This window comes from Zingiber officinale, chromosome 1A (genome assembly GCF_018446385.1).
Source record: "Zingiber officinale cultivar Zhangliang chromosome 1A, Zo_v1.1, whole genome shotgun sequence".
Lineage (NCBI taxonomy): Eukaryota > Viridiplantae > Streptophyta > Magnoliopsida > Zingiberales > Zingiberaceae > Zingiber > Zingiber officinale.
This window is the reverse complement of record NC_055987.1, coordinates 47,176,189-47,197,257: the sequence shown is the minus strand read 5'-3', so window position 1 is coordinate 47,197,257 and position 21,069 is coordinate 47,176,189. Positions and strand designations below refer to the sequence as shown.

General features: G+C 40.2%; 1 protein-coding gene and 1 non-coding gene across 10 annotated transcripts; both read left to right on the top strand.

Moving 5' to 3' along the window:
* The first annotated feature begins 7,438 nt into the window (after positions 1-7,438).
* Positions 7,439-7,511, top strand: TRNAR-CCU. The gene has a single exon. It is a non-coding gene; the product is annotated as a tRNA-Arg (tRNA).
* A 3,204-nt stretch (positions 7,512-10,715) lies between these two features.
* On the top strand, positions 10,716-21,069 carry LOC122024409. Of its 9 annotated transcripts, none has more exons than XM_042583047.1 (14): positions 10,716-10,838; positions 10,928-10,990; positions 11,077-11,133; positions 11,808-11,909; positions 12,104-12,190; positions 12,284-12,919; positions 13,095-13,577; positions 15,864-15,925; positions 16,006-16,120; positions 17,680-17,759; positions 19,102-19,407; positions 20,360-20,499; positions 20,575-20,633; positions 20,709-21,069. In XM_042583047.1, exons 1-12 carry the CDS (start codon positions 10,779-10,781, stop codon positions 20,391-20,393), a joined length of 2,085 nt encoding a protein of 694 aa, XP_042438981.1. In that variant the 5' UTR covers positions 10,716-10,778; the 3' UTR covers positions 20,394-20,499; positions 20,575-20,633; positions 20,709-21,069. The 9 variants fall into 9 exon arrangements, with proteins under 9 accessions (XP_042438981.1, XP_042438974.1, XP_042438997.1 ...); XM_042583040.1 differs by having other exon boundaries at positions 20,564-20,633; XM_042583063.1 differs by having other exon boundaries at positions 13,128-13,577; positions 20,360-20,633.

Here is a 21,069-nt window from a genome sequence, read left to right as displayed (position 1 = left end):
TGCAGGATCCACTCCCGAGGCACTACGCCCCCCTGGCAATTGGGGAGTATAACGGCACGACTGACCAGGACGACCACCTCGGTAAGTTCGATAACGCTGCTACTCTCCATCAATATACTGACGGAGTTAAGTGCCGAGTCTTCCTCACTATATTATCTGGCTCGGCGCAACGATGGTTCCGGAGGTTGCCGGAAGGATCGATTCATAGTTTTAAGGACTTCTGGATGGCATTCCTCCACCACTTCGCAAGTAGCAGACGATATCAGAATATGAGCGTCAACCTATTTTCCATGAAGCAAGGGCCAAAAGAGAGTCTCTGAGCCTACATCTAGCGTTTCAACCAGACGACCATGGATATCCCCACAGTCTCATCCAAGACAATGATGCATGCCTTCACTCAGGGCTTAGTCGACAGAGATTTTTTCCGCTCGCTCATCCGTAAGTCGTCTCGTGACTATGACCACATGCTGAAGAAGGCAAACGAGTATATCAACGTGGAAGAACCTCAGGCGGCCAGGAGGAAAGAAGCCCCGTCCGAGCCTTCAGTTCCAGCCGAGCGGAGGCCGCTGGCCAGTCATCAACCACCAAGAGGACCCTGTGCTGAGGGAACGCATTGTCATTAGGTAACAAGGTCGCACGCCGTCCAACATGTGGCGGCCGATCGGCCCAAGCAAAAGGGGAAGGTATGGACTCCCATGTTTTGTTCGCTTCACCAGTTAGCAACCCACAACACCCGTGATTGTCGAAGTCTTGGCCCGATTGCTCACCCGGCGGCGAGGAGCTATCGACGCTGATCACCTTCGCCCGATCGACACCATCGACACCAGAGTACCGGGCGGCGGGTGGCTAGGGAGTCCCCCGAACGACAACCTCATCATCAGTTGAGGGTCAATCCTCGAGTCTCGCAGGAGCGAGTGAGACCGTCCGCTCGGGATGAAGAGAACAGGAGCAATACTTCTCGGGGCGAGATTATCATCATCGCTGGTGGACCAACATACGGTGACTCAAATCGGGCCAGAAAGTCGTACGGCCGACAGCTAAGGATCCATGCAGTAGGTTGCAATCGGGAGAGGGCACAGGGCCCCGAGATCAGCTTCGGGCCCAGGGACCTGGAAGGAGTTGAAGTGCCGCACGACGACGCACTCATCATCCGAGCGGTAATAGCATCAGACCTGGAAGCAAGCCCGAAGGAGGAGCTAATCAGGTGCCTACATCGCAACCACGACGTCTTCGCATGGTCAATGCACGAGCTACCAGGCATCTCGCCAATTATCGCGCAGCATGAGCTCCATGTCCGACTAGACGCTCGGCCTATCAAGCTAGGAAGTGGGACTTCAGCGCGGAGCAGAACGTCATCATCTGAGCAGAAGTCGAGAAACTCCTGGAGGTCGGCCACATACGGGAGGTGCAGTTCCTGAGCTGGCTCGCGAATGTGGTGTTGGTTTCCAAACCAAGCAATAAGTGGAGGGTCTATATCGACTTCCGGGATCTGAATAAGGCATGTCCAAAAGACTTTTAACCTCTGCCCCGAATTGACCAGATGGTAGACTCGACCGCTGGATGCGAGTTGATATGCATGTTGGATGCCTATCAGGGTTACCACCAAGTGCCACTCACTCGGGAAGACCAGGAGAAAGTGAGCTTCATTACGGCGGGCGACACCTACTGCTACAACGCAATGCCATTCGGATTGAAGAACGTCGGTGCTACATACCAGCGGCTGATTAACAGGGTGTTCCGGAAGCAGATCGGGCGAAATTTAGAGGTATATGTTGACGACATGCTTATTAAATCAATCCGAGCGGCCAACCTTTGTGCAGATATAGAAGAAACCTTCCAGACGCTGAGGACATACGGAGTCAAGCTGAATCCCTAAAAGTGTCTATTCGAAGCAAAGAGCGGTCGCTTTCTGGGTACATCGTTACCGAGTGGGGCATAGAGGTGAATCCCAGCAAAGTGAAGGCACTACAGGACATGCCGCCTCCCAAAAACTTGAGGGAAGTCCAATGCCTTACCGGTCGGATAACGACCTTGTCTCGGTTCATCTCCAAAACGGCCGATCGGAGCTTGTCTTTCTTCAAGATTCTACGTCGAGCCACCAAATTCCAGTGGGACAAAGAATACGACCTGGCGTTTGAGGAATTAAAGGTTTATCTAAACTCTTTGCCTGTATTAGCTAAGCCTAACATTGGCGAGCCGCTCCGCATCTACTTCTCCTCGACCGAGCATGTTGTAGGCTCGGCGTTAGTACGACAGGACGGCGAAGAACATCTCGTGTATTTCCTGAGTCACATTCTAAAGGATGTTGAGTTCCTCTACACCGGTCTCAAAAAGCTTGCATTCGCACTAGTCCTCGCCGCTCGGAGGGTTCGACCTTATTTCCTCGCGCACACGATAAACGTCATGACGAACAACCCTCTAGGGAGAGTTCTCCTCAACCCGGAGGCATCCGGACGGCTGATTAAGTGGACAACCGAGCTTAGTGAATTCGATATCTAGTACCAACCCCGCACGGCCATTAAGGCGCAATCACTGACGGACTTCGTCACCGAAGTGCAGAATCCTGAGCCCGAAGTTTTATGGAGAGTATATGTGGATGGGTCATCCATTCGGCTCGGGAGTGGTATTTGTATTCTATTGATTTCCCCTCAAGAAGAGTGGACGCATCTGTCCATCCGGCTGGACTGTCGGGCAACCAATAACGAAGCAGAATATGAAGCCCTCATAACGGGATTGCAGGCCGCTCGGCATGTGGGAGCGAGCCGAATAATGATCTACTCAGATTCTCAGCTTGCCACTCAGCAGCTCTTAGGATCTTTCGAGATAAACAACCCCAGACTTAAGCTCTACGTGGAAGCCTTCGAAAGGTTCAAGACCAACTTTTGTGAGGTTGTCATATAGAAGATCCCCCGAGCGGAGAACCAGGTGGCAGATGAATTGGCCAAACTTGCAAGTTCAATAACGTCAATCGTCATCCAACAGACGATTGAGCATGTAGCCTTAGTGACTCACATTGACAAGATGGAGGACCTCACGTTCCCAAGCTACTGGAGGATGACCATAATAGAATTTTTACGATCGGGAGCTATGTCATCCGATCGGGAAGAGGCCTAGTGGCTGAGAAGGAAAGCCGGACGATTCACCCTCATCGGGGATCAGCTCTACAAGAAGGCTTTCTCCCGACCATTGCTAAAATGTGTTAGCTCGGAGGACGCAGAATATATACTACAAGAAGTACATCAAGGGTCTTGTGGAGGGCACTCGGGCTGCCGCTCGTTGGCGAGGAAGATTCTGCTAGCCGGGTACTTTTGGCTGACCCTCCAAGAAGATGCCGCTCGGACTGTCGCCACATGCCTTTCTTGTCAGAAATATCACAACTCCACCCACCGGCCCACTGAAGAGATGAAGGCGTCTACAGTGTCCTGCCCGTTCGACCAGTGGGTCATGGATATTGTGGGACCTTTCCCGATGGCGACCGGGCAACGGAAGTTTTTACTTGTGGTGGTGGACTACTTCTCCAAATAGGTCAAGGCTGAGCTATTGGCGAAAATAACCGAGCAGATGGTCAAGAAGTTCATCTGGCAGCACATAATATGCCGATTCAGCATTCCACGTCGGCTCGTGTCCAACAATGGGTGGCAGTTCGTTGGACAGCAACTCCGAGAATGGTGCGAGGGGTACGGCATTCAACAACACTTCACCTCTGTAGCCTATCCGCAAAGCAATGGGCAGACCAAGGTCGCCAATCGAGAGATCCTTCAGATTCTTCGAGTTCGGATCGACCATGTCAGTGGCAGCTAGGTAGATGAGCTACCAGGCGTGTTATGGGTGATTCGCACTACCCGTAAGGAATGAACGGGGGTCACGCCTTTCCACTTGGTGTACGGAGGAGAGGTTGTCGTTCCCGTGGAGGTCGGAGTAGAATCCGATCGGGTGCAATAGTACGATGCAAGTAACGCCGAGCGGAGGCAGCTGGAGCTGGATTTGATAGACGAGAAGTGAGCCAAAGCAGCCGTCCAGCTAATGACGTACCGACAAAGAATGAAGCAGAATTACAATAGGAGAGTGATTCCCAGGGCATTCCAGGTCGACGACTTTGTATAGAAGAAGGTGAAGCTGGTCGGCGATGTGAGCAAGCTGGAGGCGCCCTGGGCTGGGCCCTTCAAGGTCATCGGGAAGCTCCGATCGGGCGCCTATTACCTCGAAGATGCAGACGGACGGCAACTAGAATGACCATGAAGCGCTAATCATCGCCAGCCATATCGAGCTGGGTGAAAGGTGCGCCAATGTAATTCATTATATGTACTCTCCATTCTTTGGCTCCTTTTGAATGCAGGAATGAAATAAAAAAACAAAGCATGCGCACGGCCAGGCTCTATGAAAACCGTCGAGCGGCGATGTTAAACTCTAGAGTCGGACCGGCGAATATAAACTCCCCGGCCTGAAGATCGTCGAGCGGCGACATTAAATGCCAGAGTCGAACGGCTACTATAAAACTCTGCCTTGGCATCGTTACAATCTGACAGGTCCTACGGAAAAGAGGTGGTCCTGTATTGGATTGTCGAGCAGGGGAACAGATAACTCGCTCGAATATACACAATGATAGAACAAGAAAACAGTGAAAGGCCAAAAATTCATTAACCAAAATAGGCCGAACGACGAGTACATGCAGGGAAAGAGGCCGAACGACCAGTACATATCCACGACTTCACTCTAGATAATTAAAAATCTCATCTGGAATCGTGGTAAGCAGCTCGGAATGGTCACGGACGGGGATGGTGAAATCCTCAAGGAGCCGACCCTTTGTCTTCAGATAGTCAGCCGTGACAGTGATAGCCAACTCGAACGCATGGACGAGCCGAGCGCAAACTTTCTCAACAAATTTCTCCAAGCGGATGAAGTTCTGTTGCATGACAGTAAATCGACTGGGTTCGGCCTCCTGATATTCTTTGAGGGCAGCTCGGGAAGCCTACAGCGCGTCTTGAAAGGTCTTCAGGTCAGCCTGGAGAGCGATCACCTCCGCCGAGCGGCTAGCCTTCTCGGCGATAAGTAGATCAGTCAACTCCTTGACCTTCAGCTCGAGCGCTCGAGCCTCGACATTCTTCGCCTCCAGGTCGGTGACGGCCTTATTCTTCCAGGAGGTAGCCAAGTCGATCTTTTTGTCATAAGTCTTCACTTGGGCCTCGAGCCGGTCCACTATAGTTTGCAGGCTCGAAGATTTGTGATGCTCGGCCCTCAGCAGTTTCTTGGTCTTGTCCAGATCCGCCTTCAGCTCGGCGTAAGAGGGGCCCTGAGGGGGAGCCCTACCAGAAACTTTGAGTTTCTTGAACTCCTCCTCCAAAGACGCCAGGCGGTTGCATACCACTATGCTGTCCACCCAATACTGCAACCAGGTCAGAAGGGAAAAAGTCAGTACCGAACGGAGAGGAAAAAATGAAGGTTACGGTAAGAGTTACCCCGATGGCTTGTTGCAGATGGTTGTTGTCGAGCAGCCCCGAGGGCATCAGGCAATACGCGCCCGAGCATCCTCCCAGACCTTCGCCAGCGGTCCCCGGATGGTTATTTGGTGCTCGGAGCTCATCGGTCGTTCGGCCGCCTGCAGATATTCCTCCATCGGTAGGTGGAGTATGACCTTGATCGTCCTGCGCCCACCCGGTGCAAACTGAGTAGACGCTGAAGGGGCAGAGGACTGGTCAATCGACTCAGAGCGAATGAAAGATCGCCTACTTGTCCGGGGGGTAGGAGGAAGTGAGTCAAGGGGTTGAGCAGCGATGGGATCGGAAGGCCAATCACCTTGAGATGGGGTCCGATCGGAAGATAGCGCTTCCACAGTCGCCGGAGCCAATGGAGGAGGATCATCCATCTGCTCGGACACGTGTACTGCTGAGGTGGCCGACGGGTCGGTGTGCCTGTTCGGCGGCGTTTGCGTCAAACCAATGGAAGTTCGTCACCGGAAGACCCGGTTTCCTCGGGCCGAGTGGCCGGTTAAGTACCCGACGGAGCGGTTGTTGGTGCGGTTAGCACTAACGGTCTAACTCAGGTTTTGATGAATGACAAATCAGGTTAAGTTAGGTTTGTCGTTGTCTAACACTCTAATAGAGTGTGCAGGCGAAGTCTAAACAGGTCGACGGGCTGACCGGATGTCTGGCACAAAGCCCAACTAGGTCAACAGACCGATCGGATAACTGGCACAAGAATTATAAATAGATAACACCCAAGAATTATAAATAGATGTTCTTCAAAATTAAGCTATAAAGAAAATGATGCAATGGTAGCATCTGGTGTTCATTACATATAGTAAGAAATGATATTCTTTTACTTCTATCGATTTATTTTGTCAGTATATAAATTATGAATAATTATTAATTATTAAAATAAATAATTAAAATATATACAAAAATATGTTTAGAGACATTCAGTGACAGATTCAGGAATTTAATTGTGGAGAGATAATCATAATAAATAAGGGACATTATCCTTCATCTATATCTGTAGAACTCCATAATATTAAGGGTTTCATCGTCGACAAAGGAGGTAACCGTCGATACCGCATCCTCCACTAAATTTGCCCCTGAAGACATTCAATTTTAATTCAAAATTTCATATGATAATATCTAATATTTTAATCATCGGACCGTCATGAAGATGCCCATTACATAATCATAATCATGGGTAGGGGTGGCAATTTTTGACCCGACACGAAAACACGACCCGAACCGAACACGAAAAAATCAGGTTAGGGTTGGGTAGTTTCGGGTTCGGGTCGAAATCGGGTCGACCCATTTGACCCAATTAATAAACAGGTCGGGTTCAGGTCAACCTGAAATGACCCGATTACAACCCGTGAACCCGTTTATAAATATTATAAATTTAAACTAAAATTACAAATTTAAAAAAGTTAAAAACCCTAAACATAGAGATATGTTATGCTATTGATTGCAATGTTGCTATGACTTATCATTTATGATATGAATTTTCAATTTATGTAGATAAATGTTATTTTTAATTTTTAATTAAATATACAAATTTTATTTAATGAATTCAGGTCATATTCGGGTCAAACGGGTCAAACAGGTTAAACGGGTCGAACGAGTTAAACGGGTTAAACGGGTTAAATGGGTCAAGCGGGTTAAACGGGTCGGGTTCGAGTCGGGTTCGGGTCAAGTGCAAATAAACAGATCAGGTTCAGGTTGAATATTTTGATCCGAAATAATAATCAGGTCGGGTTCAGGTTGTCATTTGCCAACCCACCAACCTGTCAACCCGAACCTGTCAACCCGAACCTGAACCGAATTGCCACCCCTAATCATGGGTGGATCTCTTCCATTATTGTACTCTCAAATTTTACTATTTGGGAATTGGGATTTTACGAGATTTATCATATAATATTCCAATTTTTATACTAAATATAAGTATAAAATTCATGCAAACTAACAAAGCGCCTGTAGCTCAGTGGATAGAGCGTCTGTTTCCTAAGCAGAAAGTCGTAGGTTCGACCCCTACCTGGCGCGGGCTCTTTTTAATTTCATTATAAAATGTTGTAGAATGAACTAGAACCCCTACGCGTTTTCTTTTTATTTCTTTTATGGAATGTAGAATGAACTGAAAAGTGAAAACCACCGTAGCGGTTTTTTTTTCTATTAGCAATGTGACCTTTAATATAACTTTTTATTGTCCATTTCTTAAAAAACTTAATTAATTTGATTTTTGCAACTATTTGATTTTTGTCAAATATTCATTAATAAATTGTTAAACAATTGTTAATCTTTCGTGAAATGATTTTATCCAAATCTCTTGTTCGCCCAAAACACAATGAAATCATGTTTGTGAATAGGCTAAGCTTTATCATATTTCCTCTCCCAACCCAACTTGTTTTAGGGTTTAATTAGTTGAAAAACTTTAACCTCTCAGACACCCCGAGACTATGATGTAGGGGTTAGGCCCTTCAAACAATTATTCAAATATCTAAAATTTAAATCTTAATTTTAGGGTATTGAAGGGATTTTTGACAAACCTACGAAATCTGTTTGCTTGAATTAGTCTCCACGAGCACTTCTCGATTTATTCTGGTGACCGATAGAAAATTTCTGTATAATCAAATTAGTCACCACTAGGATTAGTCCGTTTAAAAAATTAGATACATAAATTACCCCCAAAAAAAATTGAGTGGTCACTGGTCCAGTATAATTGGATCATGAGGCACGATGCAAATGATAAGACACTTCGATAACTAGTAAAGACATCATGATTAGAATCCCGTCCAAAAAGCTACTATAATATATAGAAGATATCTAATAGCTACTACAATTTATTTATGATGAATTGAGAGTTTAAGATTTAGGATTTAGAAATTAAGGTCTACATTGTTATATTAAAAATTTACGTTGTAGCATTTACTCGATAGCTTTTACATGATATAAACCGTAAGAGCATCCATATCATCTATCCTATCTAAAGAATTTACTCTAAACTTTAGATAGAATAGGTGAAAAATCTTTGCATGTTACTTTATCTATTCCCTAAATTTAAATTTAGGGAATGAAACATCTACCTTAAAAGTAAAATAATATATATATTTTTCAATCTCTCTCTTTCCACTCATTGTTTTCAATCTCTCTCCTACCACTTATTCTATAAATATAATAATAAAAAAATAAAAAATAAAAAATAATAATAAAAATTTTAGGATAATTAATGTAGTGTATAGTGAAAAGGATTATCTAAATTTAATAAATTGAGTTATTTATCCTAAATTTTAGATATAGTGATAAAGAAACTGATATGAGTACTTTAAACTTTAAATTCTAAACTTACTCTAAGGTGGTGTTTGGTTCTCTCGTAGGAATCGGAATGTGAATGGTATTATAATATAATGGAATGAGAATGGATATGAGCTTGGGTATCATTCTTAAAAATAATATTTGGTTAGTTGAATATTTTCAATCGGAATGAACCTAAATTTCATTTTTTACCCTTAGAGGAAAATAAAAAAAATTAGATGGAAGAGAAAGTTGAATGTGAGAAAAATATATGATGAGAGAGAAAGTGTGATGAGAAAAAATAAAGAGAGTGAAAGTGTGATGAGAGAAAATGAGGAGAGAGTGTGTGATAAGAGAGATTGAGAAGAGAAAAAGTATGATGAATGAGAAAGTGTGCTGATAGAGAAAGAGGGATAGGAAAAAATGAAAAGAGAGAAAGTGTGATGAGAGAAAATAAGAGATTGAGGAGAGAAAGTATTATGAGAAAATGTAATGAGAGAGAAAGTGCGATGGGGAAAAATGAAGAGAGAGAAAGTGTGATGAGAGAAAAATGAGGAGAGAGAGTGTGATGGAAGAGAATGAAGAGAGAGAAAATGTGATGAGGGGAAATATGGAGAGAGCGTATGGTAAGAGAGATTGAGGAGAGAAAAAGTATGATGAGAGAGAGAGAGTATGATGAAAAAATAATGAGAGAATGAAGAGAGAGAAAATCATGAGAGAGTGTATGATGAGAGAATACAGAGAGAAAATGGTAGAGAATCTGTGATGAGAGAGAGTGTGATGGAACAGAATGAAGAGAGAGAAAGTGCCATGAGAGAAAATATGGAGAGAGAGTATGATAACTTGGTAAGAGAGATTGAGGAGAGAGAAAATATGATGAAAGAGAAAGTATGACGAAAAAACGAGGAGATAATGAAGAGAGAGAAAATAATGAGAGTGTGTGTGTGATGAGAGAGGATATAGAGAGAAAATGGTAGAGAATGTGTGATGAGAGAGAATGAGGAGAGAGAGAGTATGTTGACAGAGAGAATGTGATGATAGAATAAGGAGAGAGAAAGTATGATAAGAGAGAACAAGGAGAAAGAGTGAAATGAAAGAAAAATTGAACAAATATGCTAAGAGTATTTTCGTCCAAACTTAATTTTTATTTCTATTCCATCAAAACTCAAGGGAGGGGGTGAGTTTCATCCATACCCAAATTTTTGGGATCAATTTCAAAATCTTGATTTCATTCCCATCAATCAAACATAAGATTTAAGAATGAATTTATTCCCTCATTTCCAAATCTCTAAATTAAACACCACCTAAATGTATTGTAAAAATTATTAGATAATTTACACATTATAGTAATTACTCGATAACGTCTATATGATATAAATTCTAAATTTTAAATCCTAAACCCATTTAAAATATATTTTAAAAGTCAGTAGATAATTTACACTTGCAGAAGGTAATAAGTAACTACTATAAGTCAAGTTAGAGCAGCTATGGATAAAAGGGTATTTTTGAATGAGTGCTCATTTAATTCTTTTTGGAAAAGAGTACCCATTCAAAGTTTCTTTTAATTTGAGGCTCCTTTTGATTTTTATTCTTTTTTATAAACTATGATGGATAAAGTATAACATTTTAAACTACAGGGTAGAATAAAAGTCAAGAAAGTGCTAGTCGAAACGTTTGTTTTCTCAAATCGTCTAAATCTTAAATCTTTAAATCAGTCTAAATGTATGGTAACAGCTATTATAATTTACACGTTGCAACAGTTGCTAAGTAACTATTATAAGTTAAGTTATAGCAGCTGCTAGGTTAGGGTATTTTCGGATGAGTGCCCATTTGTTTTTGAAAAGGGTACCCATTTGATTCTATTTTATAAACTATAATGGGTAAAGTATTCATTTTAAACTACAAGGGGCAAAATAAAAAGTCGAGAAAGTGCTGGTCGGAACGTTTGTTTTCTCAAATTCGACCCTGGTAGTTAAACGAGTCCTGACCTGGTCGGATTCGAGGTGAGGAGAGCCGGCGATGGTCGGCGTCGTCCCTCGTCTCTGCGATCTCATCCGCGTCTCTCTAAGTCCCTACCTGGTTTGCACTCCGATCTCCCGTTCTGTTAAACAGCCTCTTCTTCATCCCTTCACGCTCTTGATCTAACCTTCGACACACTTTCCGCGCAGATGCCAAAGCCCTTCTCACTGACCAAGGAGTCCGAGAAGGATCTCCTGATATCTCTTTCTCGCGTAACTGTCCCATTCTTCAATTTTCTTTTCTAGGATGAATCCAATCTCTGCCAATCACTCGATTGACGTTTGGTCTAACTTTTTAGGTTCGCAAGGCAATCCAGCGATGGAATGATGATGAATCCGAATTCGAAGGAAATCCGGTAACATTGCACTTCCATTTGAATGTTTTTTTTTTCCTTTGCATTCTCTGTTTGGCGTATTGCTACTTTCGGCTCTGGTGTTTAATCTCAGTGGATAGTTTAGCACTCTCGTTATTGGTTAGTTGTTATGCACATAGCTAAGGTCAATGACATACACCATGTGCACAAAATAAATGAAAAGAGAAGAAAAATCTCAATGTTCACGGTCTCACTCAATTGTGGAAGCAATTGGTTTCTTGAGTGAGCCACTTGGATGTCCTATTAGATAAATGGAGAATAATTCTTAAACTATTAACGGATCAAATTAATGAAAAGAAAGTAAGAGCAAACAGTAGAGAAGAAAAAAAATCTCATTGAATCTTGCCTTAGGCAAGCCAATACATGTTTTTCCAGAAGCAAGCTAATATGACCACTAGACCATTTAAGGTGCCAACAAAGTTCTGTTAGTAACTGCCATTAAAACTTTTACTTGGATTTTTTGTTTGAATCTTATCTCCTTAACTCTGGTGGACTTTATCCCTTTCTTTCTATAAAATTGACTACTGATCATTTTGATTTTGAGAAGTAAATTGGATTGGTGAAAATGTTTAATAGGTTTTAGCAATAGAAGTAACAACCTTGCTTAGATTGTATATCCAAAATTCATTATTCTTCTTTTATTTTTGTTGTTTCAGGAAAAAGATGCTGATTGTCACTTCCATGTCACATATTGTATATATGTCAAGCAACAGACTGAAGTTGGAAGCAATTGCTTCATGGATATTATTTCTACAATGGTATCATAGTTATTGCATACTTCTTAGGAAGATGATATTGCAAATTTTTTAATGACAAATGTCCAACTGTGTCACAATTTTGATCCTGTTTTTATGTCCAATTTCCTTTGTCTGTTATCTCGGCATTAATGTTTTTTGATGTCATATATCAAACCCTCATAATTAATGCGACTAAAACTCATTCTCTGATACAGGTTCCTTTCTTGGGTCTTGAAAGTGGATTTGTTAGGCATCTAGTGGGAAAACTTTTTGTAGACATGTCAAATCTTCTAGCTGTGTGTGTATGTTCTTTGACGTTCTCAAGAGTTTCCTCAGTATGCCAGAGAATTGTAATCACACTATAGTTTGTGTTCATTCATTATTTTGTTAAACAGAGGACCAAATGGATCAGGTTCGTGCGCTTGCTATGGATCAGCCATGGGATAGCAATGTCAAGTATCATTTCAAGCTCACCTATGTCAACTAGATCTATTCATATCCCAAATGAAAGCTGGTTGCAGTCCTTTATGAAATCTGAATGGGTTAGAATGGAAAATTCAGCTTTTGATATTTCAACCTTTGTTGATCTTTTGCACTTAAAAGTCTTTGAAATTAACTTGTTTATGGTGGAAGGTCTCTTCCAAATCTTCCGCAACATTCTAAAATCTTCAAAAAATGATATAAATAATCTCGAAGGAGCATATACATATATTGCTTTATCATCACTCCTGAAGATGCCATGGAGTTGGTTGAATGAAATTCATACTAGACATATTAGTTCTGGAGAAGATGGATTGCTTGGTAGTAAAAACTTTCTGCCAAGGCCCACAAATATGATTTCAGGGATAATTCTTCAACTTCTCTGTTCCTTGTGTGAGCAAAAGGATCTTATAGATGCTGAGGGTGTTTCTGCTGGAGGCCATGTCATATATACTGAGTTTGCAGAGCTAGTGATTAAGCTTCTGCCAGGTTTCTTTGAGCACCTTGGATGCAAGACGAACCTCTCCAGATACTTGAAACACAAGTTACTGGTATACCTTCAAATAGTTTTTTGAACTTTGATGGTTATAATTTTCCAAGTGACATAAGTTGTAAATAACTTAACTTCTACTGACCTGTAACTTTCTCAGCATTGAGTTCAGTCTGTCAATCACCAAGCTATTTTTAAACTACATGTTATTGATTTTGTTTCTATGCTTTATACAGATGTTGATGACTAGACTTAGGTCTCATGTGCAGGACAATGTTTCCCACCTTGTTTTGTGGCTAGAGTTGCTTAAACACAATTTTCAAGATCTCCTATACATGCCCATATCGGATTGTTCTGTTGGTCCTGCAACTGTTGTAAAAGAATCTCCATTTTTGGCTAATTTTGATGATGGGGACAAGTTGCAGAATTTATGTACCAAACACTTGTGGAGACAGATAACTTTTCTCTTTCTCCATTGTTGCTTCAGATTGGTCCACTTTGACAAGAAATCTGGCTACCAATTTCATTGTGAAGCACAATCTTCATGTGTCACTTCTCCATTGAAAGTCTGTGGCAAACTTGGCACCTCAATGGGCTTAATGCAACTTTTTGAGTGGCTTCAAAGATTATTTCCACTGGAAAATATTGTGGACTATGAAAGTTTCAGGGAATCATGTTGCACTTTTGCTGCATTCTTCTTACAACTTTATTTGGAGGAGGTATACTTCTCAAAATTTCTTGCTTTTGCCCATTGACTTCTTTCTTTGAAGCCATAGACATGGAAGATTGGTTTACTCTTGATTTTCTTCTCAAATGTGTTACTGAATCTTTCATTGATTCATAGTAACACGTGGTTTGAGCTTTAAGGGGCCTATTTACTGGATTATGTGACCTTATCAGAAGCTGCTCTAATAATTGTAAGGCAATAAAATAAGGTGGCTGAGTTTGACTGACCTTTATACTGGTCGCGGACTGAGTGCTGAGCTAACTTGGAAGTTTCATCTGTTATTATTTGAAGGATCGAGAAGAAGCGATAGGGGGGGGAGGGTGTGAATATCGCTTCTTAAAAACTTATTCTTTTATCGTATTCGTAAAATTGAAATAGAGGATTAGTAGCGGAATAAAAAGAGATAAAGACATAGATCATTTTTACTTAGTTCAAAGCCTAGGTCGACTTCTACTCCAAGACCCGCGATCCTTAATCGCACAGTTGGGTAATTCACTATAATTCTTCTTTCCGGAACCCTAGGAAAGAAGTAATTCGTACATTGAAGTTAATACAATAGAATTCAAGCTAAAATAAAAATACTGACAATACAACAACGGAGATCGTCGGAGCTTCTTAGTGATGTAGCTTGCACGCTGAGTAGAAGAACAGAAGCAGCACAAGCAACAACGTAGTAGAACAGAGGAATGCAAAAAGTTACCTCGGCTTGATTTTTGAAGCTTGCTTTTAGAAGTGTTGATCGGTCGACTGAAAAACCCTTCGGTCGACTAATCTGTTCGGTCAACCGAACCCTCTATCGGTCGACTGAACATTGTGCTTTCTTTTTTCGTCGAGATTCGATCTTCGGGTCATTAAGAGCATTTAATTGATCGGTCGACTGACCACAATGATCGGTCGACCAATCCCTGTAGTTTCCAATTTCTGTCGAGATCGAATCTGACACTGTGCTTGCCATATCTGGTTCGGTCTACTGATCCCTGGGTTCGGTCGTGTTTCTGCCAAATCTGTTCTACTCGATCTAAGCTCTGTGGCATGTTAGCCTGGTTCGATCGACCTATCGTTGTGTTCAGTCAACCGATCCACCTGGATTATGCAAAACAGGGTTAGATGCACAGTATATAAGAGATATCCCTGCAACACAAAGTTGACACATAGATATTATACATGAGTAATAGATAGTAATATCTGTCTTGATTTCAACTTGGAAACCTTCCGGTTTCTTCAATTGGATCAACGACCTAGGGTTTGTTCCTTTCCGGAGCACGACCTCATTGTTGCTCTTCTCCAGTTGCTTACCTCAACCTACTTGCCAAACATAGTCTTCTATACCTGTTTGGACTTTCTCTGCTCAGTGTTTGATTCTTAATCCACTAAGGTTTTTCTTGCAATACTACATCTGCCAACAACAATAATAGTAATGCACAATAGTATGGTAAAACTAAATTTAGAATTACCAAGATCCGTTGGTCTGGTCGACCACGCACAGTCGATCGGAAACCATCCGATTAACCTTGCTTAGAATTCACTCCTCTAAGACTTCTTGTTACATAAGGTTACCTCCCCTAGGATTTTTTCTATCTTGTTTTACTCACTAGAACTTAGAATTACCTTCCTCTAGGGTTTTCTCCACCTGACTTCACTCACCAGGACCTAAGGTTACCTCTCCCTAAGGTTTTCTCCACCTGACTTCACTCACCAAAACTCAGTATTGGATCGTAAGGATTCGATATCGAATCCTCCAGACCTATCAAATCCTTCTACCCGGCTTCCACAATCTACTGAGATTTCCCTTGTCTAGCCACAACTAGGACTTCCCTTGCCTAAGAACTAGTCACTCGGTTGACTTCTCACCCTTGCCTAGCCGCGACTAGGACTTCCCTTGATCAAGTTCCATTAAACATATTTGTTGAACATTAAAGCTTGGAGGTCGATTACACCACACAACACTACTAAGACTCTTCAAGTTCCTGAGGATAACATTCCTGTTTTCAGCAACAAATATAGGATGACATTAGTTTTACTTGCTTTTCAAACTTTGCATCCAGATATTCACAAATCAATTTGTTCTTTTGGTCTTTATATTCACCAGGTAAAGAATATTGTGGTATCAGACAAAATAGTCATTGCTAAAGTTAACACACAGTATCCAGAATTCCAGATGGCTCATATATGGCTTTTGATATCTGTGTCTGTGTAAACTTGGACATCTAATCTTTTGTCTTCCTTATCTAATGAGATTCCTAGTTTAATATTTTTCATCTTATAAACTGTAATGCAGGATGACATGCTATTTGATATCTTGTTGCAACTTTTGGATGCTCCAGTCATTAACTTACAGATGTAAGCTGCAAAACTTTATGGTAATCAGTGATTATTCCATAGGTGAAGAAATATCTAATTAGCGTTTTTTTTCCATAAAGTTGCAGCTGCAGTAGTGGAGAGGAAATACATTTTGAGGAGGAGAAGAAGAGTGCTGTTTTTGTTATTTCCAGCATCTTTAACCCTATTTACCTTTTCCATGTGTTTCTTTTGCTGGTAAGTTGATAAAATGCTAAAAGCATTATATATTTGATTTCGTGTTAATTTTTCTTGAGTGATAAAGTATGCATGTATGATGAGTTAAACAAATGTGTAAATTGCATTGCCGAGATGTATTCCTGATTCCAAAATTTAAACTGAACAGATGAAGTAAAAAACCATATTTACTTGTTTCATAATTCTCGCAAGAAATTTATTTAAATGTATATTTCCTCCATTGATGATCGAGATTCATCAAATTAGCAAATGTACTATTTCCATTAACAATTTCTTATATTGAGCATAAATAGTGCTAAGTCTTACTAGAGAATATTGGACAGGATGTAGTGTAATGGAGAAAACACAGGATTGTAAGGCTAGATTCTCTTGAGGCAACTAATGGTTCTTGCTCAAATGTATTCATAAAGACAATAATGGAAAAACAGTATCCTAAGTATCACTTGCTAAAAGGTGGAGATTTATTCTCAATCAGGAAAACCCTAAAAGACAGTAATATGAACAACTACAACAACAACAATAACAAGCTGTGTGCCTAAACAAGATATGAAGCTCTAGGAAACCCTAAATTTAGGGATCCATGTTCTTCATTAACTAAGATATGAAGCTCTAGACAAATAGACAATTTTAGTTTGAATTTAATAATTCAACATATTCCTCAATAATAAGAGTACATTTATGTTGTTGCCATGCTATGATATTTTTTCCTATTCTGGCCTTTGTAATTTTGAGACTTGTAGCCCTGGTTAGTGAAGGGCCCAACAAACTATCTAGTTGTGAATCGTTGCAAAACTCATGGGGGATGCTTGGCGACAATTCCAAATCCACTATTATAGGATATGGTTTGTAACTTTCATTCAAAACCATCAATCTTATTAAACAATTACTTTAATTTTCCTAACACTGTTGGTTGCTGACTGCTCATAATCTTGACATACATATAATAGATGTTTAAGAGTTGACTATTTTGTAATATTAGTTACTCTTGAAATGCAGTAATTGGATGACTTGCACATAGCTAAATCCTAAGATTATTTTATCTGATAAAGAGTTCTGTAAATCTGTTGCAAGGAAAACAAACAGCGAAGAGGTTGCACTATCCATCAATGGGTAGTCTAATAACCATCTTTGGCTCTATTGTATATAAGAAATATGAGAACCATCTTGGGCTCTATTGCAGGAATATAAGAAATATGCAATTATATTCTTCCATAGGTCCAGGCCAACACCTGCCTTATCTCACTACAGAAATCTATCTATGATGATATTAGGTCTCGTTCTACTTACACTTGTTTCCTTCAGTGAACATCTTACTCTACATTGGTATAACATAGCCAACAGCATGGAGAAAGTCTATATAATAATTAAACAATCCCAACTTTAAATGACTTTGCCTAATCATCCCTGAAAGTGACATAAATGAAATGTACAAAGTTATAAGTGCTAAATAATATTGCTGATATAAATTTCCAGTGTATGTTTATCACACCTCTGTTTTGGCTATAGCCAGCACCTTGACGAACATCTAGATGATGTTTCTCTTTTTCTTTTGATGGCAGTTACATTATGATCATCTGGTGCTTGTTGACTATCTAATTTCGAAAGATACAGGAATTCGTTTTCTGCAGTATCTTTTAAGGTACAAATACTTCTGTAATTCTTGTGCTTTCTGTTATGTGAAGGCAAAGTGCCTCTTCTCTGCTACTTTCTCACTTGAATATTGTTTGTTTTCATAAACGAGAAGTTTAGAAGTCTTAACAATGAAAATGTTAATTCATAGGATTAAATATTTGATACAATGATGGTATACTAATATTCATTCAACTTCCAGAAATTAAAGAAGTGGTTGCTTTCTGATTCTTAAACTTCACTAGTTTTCCTCTTAACATATTTAGTTAAAATTTGTGTACATAAAGTGGGCCCAGAAAGAAATTGAGAGGTAACTACAATGGAAGTGGCTCATCGTGCTATGAATATTTATCTAGTTTTAATTGCTTTTATTTTTTTCTTGAACACTTACATAATTGGATTGAGTTTATGTGGTTCATAATGCTGACTATGATGGACCTTACTAAGCACTATTTCAATTACTGAATCAGCACATAATGAAGTTGCAAATTTTCTTTGTAATGAACTTCTAAAAATTGTTTGCTTTCTTGAATGTCGTCTTTTGACAATTAATTTTACTAATTATAGAGTCATATATCCGGTATTTAATAAAAGAGAAGGAAACATATACACGAACGAAAACCTTTTGGAGAATGATCTCTGACCTCTTTGAGTTGAGCAGTGAGACTTTGATTTTCTTCTGTTTAATAGTCCTGATTTGGTTGACATATAGGGCTTTAATTTATTCACACCATATTCACATTATGGAGTTCACTTAGTGATATTAAGTGCTGATTTAGTTTTTTTGGAGGCGCTGATATTTGCTTTGTTTTACCTCAACCATATTAGATTTCTATATTCGAAGATGGAATACCTTGGCAATGAGATGGTTTCCATTTGCCTATGTTGTGAGTTTGAAACGCTGTAACAAAACTCAGTATACAAAGACTAGCCTGAGTTCTGCTCTCCATTATAGTGGTTGGTAGGAGCACCGCATTAGGAGTAGGCAACTGAGATCTTTTCACCCTTTTTTGGCAAATGCATGTACCATTTTTACCTGCATGATTGAAGAATTAAAACCATGACCTGAAGCACATGGCCACCGGACAGTTGCCTCAACAACCACATTGGAGTTGTCAGGAGAGCAGCACTACTCAAGACTTCTCTTTGTTTCAGAAATTCTGTTACTCTCTTTAGTTTGTTAAGGAAGCTGCATTTGAGCTAAATAAAATCTGTACAAAACTACAAATAATGAAGCATACGTACATAAGTAACTATCAGCCACTATCATCTATTGTTGCTTGTCGAGTAATCTGGCTAAATTTAAACTATTTTTTTAGATTAAAATGATTAATTACAAATCATGGTGCCAGGTGTCTACGAGTGATTTGCACATTCTGGCAAACTTTTGTGGCGTTGTCAACATTTGAAGGTGAAAAGAGTCAGCCTAGGCACAAGAGAAGAAAGATAATGCATGATAAATTAGAATCAGCACCTTCAAGTTCAACAACTAAAGGGCAAATGCCATCAGAGCTTTTCACTGTTAGTGATGCAGATAAGAGCATATTGCAACCAAATTTTGAAAATGCTAAAGTTTGTTTGCTTAACTTAAAGAAAACTGTGGAAGATCTTCATCGAAAGGATTTATTTCCTTACAATCCAGAGCCCCTTATTAGAAGGTTTGTGATGTTATTATATGATATATCTTTCCTATGAATATGTCAACAATCAATTGTGTTTACTTCATAGCTTCTTAAGTTGTTTTTGTTATCCACCTCCAACAAACTTCGACACAAATGGGAGCTAGATTGGTGGATCAGGAATTAAGTCAAAAGGAAGCACATTGGATACCATTGTTCTGTGGAGAGTTTGGTATTAATTACCTGAGGGTTGACACTATTCTCATTTTTGCCTATCCTCATCTTTCGAGAAATATGATTGGTGATTTGTTTCAGCATGATGACATGCCCATTTTGGACTTTGAGAATTAGATGAGTTGTGCTGCACGTGCTAGAAATTGGACACCTTTTGTTTACTTAATATCTCATCCCTTGCAAGGTCAAATGCACCGACTTGTCAGGTTGTTAGACCATTTCTCTTATACATCCACACAACAACAAAAGTCCCATCTATGTGTGTTGACAACATGGATATTATGATTGTTACAGGGTGATGGGTTAACGTTAAAAGAATGTGCTTAGGATTTGTCATCATGAAATTTTGGCTTAGTTATGCACTGATTATCAAGGGGTAATGCCTCTCTAACTTTTTTCATCTGGGTTTGGCATGGACAGTTTTTTTAGAGAGATATAATGAAGCCCTAAAGCCCCCATCTTTTTCGGGTGGGAATGGGCAATTGTTGTGATTCTCTTTATACAGTGATGGGTCATTATTTATGATCATCTTATTATTCATAAGCACATTTGCAGATATATTTTTTCTCTTCATGTGATCTATTATTAGCCACCAGGAGATAGGATGGTGAAGTTGTTAAGATTGTCTGCGCATGTTAGTTGTGTTGTTTGTTTAGTATCCACAAAAACATCTTTATCAGAGAATCATCTTGCATTTGCACATTAGTAGGTTTAGACCTTATTGACTGGATCCTATTGCTAACTCTTTTTCATTCAGTTTGACCAGATTTGAGTCACTCTGCAGCAAATAGCAGCTATAATTTAGAAACCTCACCATGGTTTTGGTTTTGTGTCACATGAATGCGATCAGTAATGTACCGCTTGAGTCGCTTTTCATTATTACTCAGGGGTGCACAGGTAAGCATACAACTTCTTCCTCTGCTTCTCTCTATTCGATTAACTGTAAAGCTAAGATCAACAGGTTCAATGAAGAGACTGCAGCAGAAAATCCTTGCACTTCTAATTAGAAATTCATGACAAGCTCCTCTTGGGTCAGTGTTTCTTCATCCTTCTCCAGCTTTCGAGTTTGTGCAAACCTTTTTTCATTTTATTTCATGGATTTCTAGTGTTTGCTGAACCACGGTCTCTCATCTCCAACATCTTTTGGAATCTCTACTTTGTTTGGACCAATCAAATACATTTTTTTTACAAGTAGAGTATGATCATACTGTAACCTTGCTATGCTAGAAAGAATGAACAATGAAGAGCTCATTTTTCTGGTTTCATAAGCTATGGCTGACGACTTGAACGGAGGGTTGAGCAGGAAAGATTCCAAGGGAGTGGACTTAGGGAGTGTTTTGTAGAGCTTCTACTGAGCACTTGTTAGATTCTAACTACATGGAAATATTTTTGAGTATTTGTCAATGTCAAATTCTATTTTAGATTCTGTAACTTTTACTAAAAACTAGAAGTAAGAATTTGATGTTT